The sequence below is a fragment of the Entelurus aequoreus genome, linkage group LG25, assembly GCF_033978785.1.
Source record: "Entelurus aequoreus isolate RoL-2023_Sb linkage group LG25, RoL_Eaeq_v1.1, whole genome shotgun sequence".
Lineage (NCBI taxonomy): Eukaryota > Metazoa > Chordata > Actinopteri > Syngnathiformes > Syngnathidae > Entelurus > Entelurus aequoreus.
The window spans coordinates 5,512,613-5,518,612 of NC_084755.1; the positions used below are offsets into that span (position 1 = coordinate 5,512,613).

The window sequence follows — 6,000 nt, forward strand, 5'->3', positions numbered from 1 at the left end:
ATTGACAACATGTGTAATCTTATGTTTGATAGGTGTGATTTTAATAATCTCCAATCTTTTTTTAATGCTATAACAGATGATAAGTAAAGCATGTATACATTGTTTCTAGAATGCATACAATATTTACCATTTTGTAGTTTATGGAATTAATGACTGGGATGATCTAAAACAGGGGTCGGCAACCTTTACCACTCAAAGAGCCATTTTGACAAGTTTCACAAATTAAAGAAAAAAATGGGAGCCACAACATTTTTTTGAAAATTTTAAATGAAAAAACACTGCATCCAAAGCTTAATTTGCTTTGTGCTATGTTAACCAGAGGTCTCAGACACACTCCCGGCCCGCACCTTAATATGAAAATGTAATGTTAGTTCGGCCCGCGAGTTTTGAATGAATGGCGCTTGATAGCGTCATTCTTCCCAACCCTACCAATTTTCCTGGGAGACTCCCGAATATCAGGGCGTGAGGGCACTGCTTTTAGCGCCCTCTACAGTCTGCTCAAACAGCTTACCTGCTCGGCCACATGTTGAATGCAGCTTCTGCTTGCACACGTAAGTGACAGCAAGGCAAACTTGTTCAACAGCCACACAGTTTACACTGACGGTGACCGTATAAAACAACTTTAACACTGTTACGTTACAAATATGCGCCACACTGTGAACCCACGCCAAAAAAGAATGACAAACACATTTCTGGAGAACATCCGCACTGTAACACAACATAAACACAACACAACAAATACCCAGAATCCCATGCAGCCCTAACTCTTCCGCTCAACCGACGCACGGAGGGGGGGAGGGGGGAGGATGATGTGTGGGGGGGTTTGGTGGTAGCGGGGGGTGTATAATGTAGACCGGAAGAGTTAGGGCTGCATGGGATTCTGGGTATTTGTTGTGTTGTGTTTATGTTGTGTTACGGTGCGGATGTTCTCCAGAAATGTGTTTGTCATTCTTTTTTGGTGTGGGTTCACAGTGTGGCGCATATTTGTAACGTAACAGTGTTAAAGTTGTTTTCTACGGTCACCGTCAGTGTAAGCTGTGTGGCTGCTGAACAAGTATGCCTTGCTGTCTCCTACGAGTGCAAATAAAAGCTACATATAACATGTGGCCGGGCTGGCACGCTGTTGGTAAATGCTATAGAGGACAATAAATGAAGTGCCATTAGGGCACGCCTTTGATTTAGTAGCTAGGGTAAAAATTGGAGAATTTTTGCCCTGGTAGTTTTCTAGGAGAGGCACTGAGATCCGTAAGTCTCCTGGGAAAATCGGGAGGGTCGGCAAGTATGCTGGGAAAATTGGGAGGGTCAGCAATGCAGCTGAGCCGCATCAGAGTGGTCAAAGAGCCGCATGCGGCTCCGGAGCCGCGGGTTGCCGACCCCTGATCTAAAACATACTTTTTCTGTCTTTAGGTTCTGGGATCTTCTGAAAAACAACCTCTATGTGCACCGCCCAGCTGGCCCGCTGCCCTTCATTTCTTCTTTTTGTCAGGGCTTCGGTAATGCTCTCTATTGGAAAGGCAAGGTAAAGTGCTGAAAGATGTGGAATATAACCTCTATAAGGATTACTCTGCTCGGTCATGGACATTAGTACTAAAGTCATGATTGAATACAAAGTGCATCCGGAAAGTATTCAAAGCGCTTCAATTTTTTCCACATTTTGTTATGCTACAGCTTTATTCCAAAATGGAATACATTACTTTTTGTCCTCAAAATTGTACACACAATATACCGTGCCTTGGCTCAAAAAAGGTTGAAAAACACTGCTCTAAAAGACTTGAGGCTGTAATTGCTGCTGATGGTGCATCAACAAAGTATTTAGCCAAGGCTGTGAATACTTATGTACATTTTATTTCTTAGTTTTTTGATACATTTGCACAAAAAAAAACTATTACAAATAAAAAATCACATTGTCATTATGGAGTATTGTGTGCAGAATTTTGAGGGCAAAAATTACTGTATTCCATTTTGGAGTAAGGCTCTAACAACTAAATGTGGAAAAAGAAAAGCGTTGTGAATACTTTCCAAATGCGCTATATACTGTATATGTACTACATAAAGTTGTAATGGCCCAGCATCTTTACGGTCCAGTACAGACCACAGGATTGAGGTCATGGTTCTGTTCATGTTCAGTACAGTATGTGGTCTCCATGCAAGTGGTTGGGTACACCCTGATGTCTGGGAAGGTTATGGCTACAGATATGTTATTATTGTAATCGTATAGTAGTTTACCACTCTTCTGTGTCAAACTGAGAGCCAGGTTTTAGTCAACTAGGCATGCAAATAAGCTGCTTTCAAGTTTGATTACAAGTTGGCCGACTCAGCGTCTATATTTGCAGAATGTACAGCCCGGAAATGTCATTTTCACGCGTGTGTGTGTGTATATTCTTCTGTGTGAATGTAGCGTGAAACAAATAGGAAGTGGTTCAACTTAACTGCCCAAGAAGTGCAGCCCTCGTACTACCATGAGCAGCTGGAGGGTGTGGGCTGGGTGAGGAGCCGAGGTTGCCCAGAGGATGCCTGGAATGGAGGCTCTTCACTTCTCCTTGAAGGACTCATCCCTGCAAGTCATGCTGCACCCCTCAGTGCCAGGTTTGTCCTCCGCATATCAAAACAAAGTGTCTTTTAGCGCTCCCCTGATTGTTCTTGTGTTGATTACCTTCATAGGATATTGTCCCTTCATGTGCCGCTTGCATCCAAGACTCTGCTCTGCATTATTTACAAGTCCTCTTCTCAAGTTCAAGTTTCGCTGGAGCTGAAGATGACACCTACTGATGTTTCCACAGAGGAGAATAGCCGTCATATGAAATGTAGGTTCCTCTCTTTTATTAGTATTTAAAGCAGGCCTGGGCAATTATTTTGACTCGGGGGCCAAACTTAGAGAATAAAAATGTGTCTGGGGGCCGGTATATCTATTTTTAGGAAAACTAATACAAAACCTCACAATAATGTCTGATTGAATGCTGAAAATGTTATGACAGACCGCCTTAAAAGCGAAATGGAATTTTAATTTTTTCTATGAAGGATAAAACCCTGAATATTGACAACATATGAACACCACACCCCCTCTCCATCCACATATTTTACAATCAAGCCAAATGCAACAAAAACGCAACAAACACAGCGAAATATGGGTAAAAAAACAAAAAACATCTACAATCTGATATATGTGATAAATCACTAAGATTTAGAACTTTCTTGTAAAAAATCTTCTTCCACGTTTGTCCCTGACACCCACATTTCACACTCTGGAAACACTCTGTGGAAACACTGCTTGGTGCCTCATCTGAGCTGCTGTGACGTAGATTACCATAGCAACTAGTAGGGTTGTACGGTATACGGGTATTAGTATAGTACCGTGACACTAATGAATCATATTCGGTACCATACCGCCGCTGAAAAGTACCGGTCCGCCACACCCTAAGATTTTTTGTTAAAATAAAGCCAATAATGCCATTTTTTCCGGTCCCCTTTATTTAGAAAAGTATCGAAAAGCATGGAAATAATATTGGTATCAGGACAACACTAGTCACTCAAATATCAATATATAAATATATATAAATATCAAGCTTAATGGGCCCCATGTGGCCCCCGGGCCTTAAATTGCCCAGGTCTGTCCTATACTATCCACAATGTTCAGTGACCATGTGAGTTGACTTTTTGTGCTAGTTGAATATTTTTTTTTCTGCACCACGACTTGGGAGGGTTGTTTAGATTGGATCATACGGGTAAATGCTGTGCCAATGTTGAGTAAGTACGCATTATGGTCACAGACTTGAGTTTGTCACATTGTCTACAGCAGTGTTTTTTCAACCTTTTTTGAGCCACGGCACATTTTTTGCGTTGAAAAAATGCGGAGGCACACCACCAGCAGAAATCATTAAAAAACGAAACTCAGTTGACAATAAAAAGTCGTTGTCGCAATTGTTGGATACGACTTTAAAGCATAACCAAGCATGCATCACTATAGCTCTTGTCTCAAAGTAGGTGTACTGTCACCACCTGTCACATCACACCCTGACTTATTTGTACTTTTTTGCTGTTTTCGTATGTGTAGTGTTTTACTTCTTGTCTTGCGCTCCTATTTTGGTGGCTTTTTCTCTTTTTTTTGGTATTTTCCTGTAGCAGTTTCATGTCTTTGAGCGATATTTCCCGCATCTACTTTTGTTTTAGCAATCAAGAATATTTCAGTTGTTTTTATCCTTCTTTGTGGGGACATTGTTGATTGTCATGTCATGTTCGGATGTGCATTGTCTTTGCTCCACAGTAAGTCTTTGCTGTCATCCAGCATTCTGTTTTTGTTGACTTTGTAGCCAGTTCAGTTTTAGTTTGGTTCTGCATAGCCTTCCCTAAGCTTCAATGCCTTTTCTTAGGGGCACTCACCTTTTTGTTTATTTTTGGTTTACGCATGAGACACCTTTTTACCTGCACCCTGCCTCCCGCTGTTTCCGACGTCTACAAAGCAATTAGCTACCTGCTGCCACCTACTGATATGGAAGAGTATTACACGGTTACTCTGCCGAGCTCTAGACAGCACCGACACTCAACAACAACACATCATTTGCAGACTATAATTACTGCTTTGCAAAACATATTTGTAACCCAAATAGGTGAAATTAAATTGAATATGTAAAAGCACGGCCAGGTTGCTCATTGATACTGAACTCGTGCAAGTGGCAATTTGGCAACGTTTATCTTCTAAGTCCTATTGTAATAACATGACTGCTGTGTGTATGAGACAGCCTCAATGCCAAACTTTTTCCCCAGACCGATAAGCAATTTATATTTATTAATAATTAGCAATTGTGAAAAATATAGACATTTTAAAACATATGTTGTGTTAAACTACTAATTGTAACAAGCTAGCTGGTGGTGTTCTTGTTGTATGGTTTGCTTTGAAAATTGGAACTTTGAGCAAACAGCCCCTTGAAACTGATCATGATTTTATTTTGATATACTTTTTGAAACTGATACTACTAGATTTGCATTGATCTTTTAAGATTGAATGTTGACCACAGATGGGAATGATAGTAGAGGCAGCTACAGAGCGTGCATACCGTATTTTTCGGAGTATAATCGCTCCGGAGTATAAGTCGCACCGGCCGAAAATGCATAATAAAGAAGGAAAAAAACATATATAAGTCGCACTGGAGTATAAGTCGCATTTTTGGGGGAAATGTATTTGATAAAAGCCAACAGCAAGAATAGACATTTGAAAGGCAATTTAAAATGTCTAAAGAATAGTGAACAACAGGCTGAATAAGTGTACGTTATATGAGGCATAAATAACCAACTGGTATGTTAACGTAACATATTATGGTAAGAGTCATTCAAATAACTATAACATATAGAACAGGAGTCACCAACGCGGTGCCCGCGGGCACCAGGTAGCCCGTAAGGACCAGATGAGTAGCCCGCTGGCCTGTTCTAAAAATAGCTCAAATAGCAGCACTTACCAGTGAGCTGCCTCTATTTTTTTAAATTTTATTTATTTACTAGCAAGCTGGTCTCGCTTTGCTCGACATTTTTAATTCTAAGAGAGACAAAACTCAAATAGAATTTGAAAATCCAAGAAAATATTTTAAAGACTTGGTCTTCACTTGTTTAAATAAATTCATTATTTTTTTTACTTTGCTTCTTATAACTTTCAGAAAGACAATTTTAGAGATAAAAATACAACCTTAAAAATGATTTTAGGATTTTTAAACACATATACCTTTTTACCTTTTAAATTCCTTCCTCTTCTTTCCTGACAATTTAAATTAATGTTCAAGTAAATGTATTTTTTTATTGTAAAGAATAATAAATACATTTTAATTTAATTCTTCATTTTAGCTTCTGTTTTTTCGACGAAGAATATTTGTGAAATATTTCTTCAAACTTATTATGATTAAAATTCAAAAAAATTATTCTGGCAAATCTAGAAAATCTGTAAAATCAAATTTAAATCTTATTTCAAAGTCTTTTGAATTTCTTATAAAATTTTTGTTCTGGAAAATCTAGAAG

At 39.2% G+C, this 6,000-nt stretch overlaps 1 protein-coding gene across 1 annotated transcript in view; it reads left to right on the plus strand.

Moving 5' to 3' along the window:
- Window positions 1-6,000, plus strand: part of engase (endo-beta-N-acetylglucosaminidase) — a 36,604-nt gene that overhangs the window by 22,706 nt on the left and 7,898 nt on the right. The window contains exons 9-11 of the mRNA XM_062036335.1: window positions 1,408-1,519; window positions 2,399-2,586; window positions 2,662-2,804. Of these exons, the coding sequence (XP_061892319.1) occupies window positions 1,408-1,519; window positions 2,399-2,586; window positions 2,662-2,804 (443 nt within the window). The remainder of the gene's footprint in view (window positions 1-1,407; window positions 1,520-2,398; window positions 2,587-2,661; window positions 2,805-6,000) is intronic.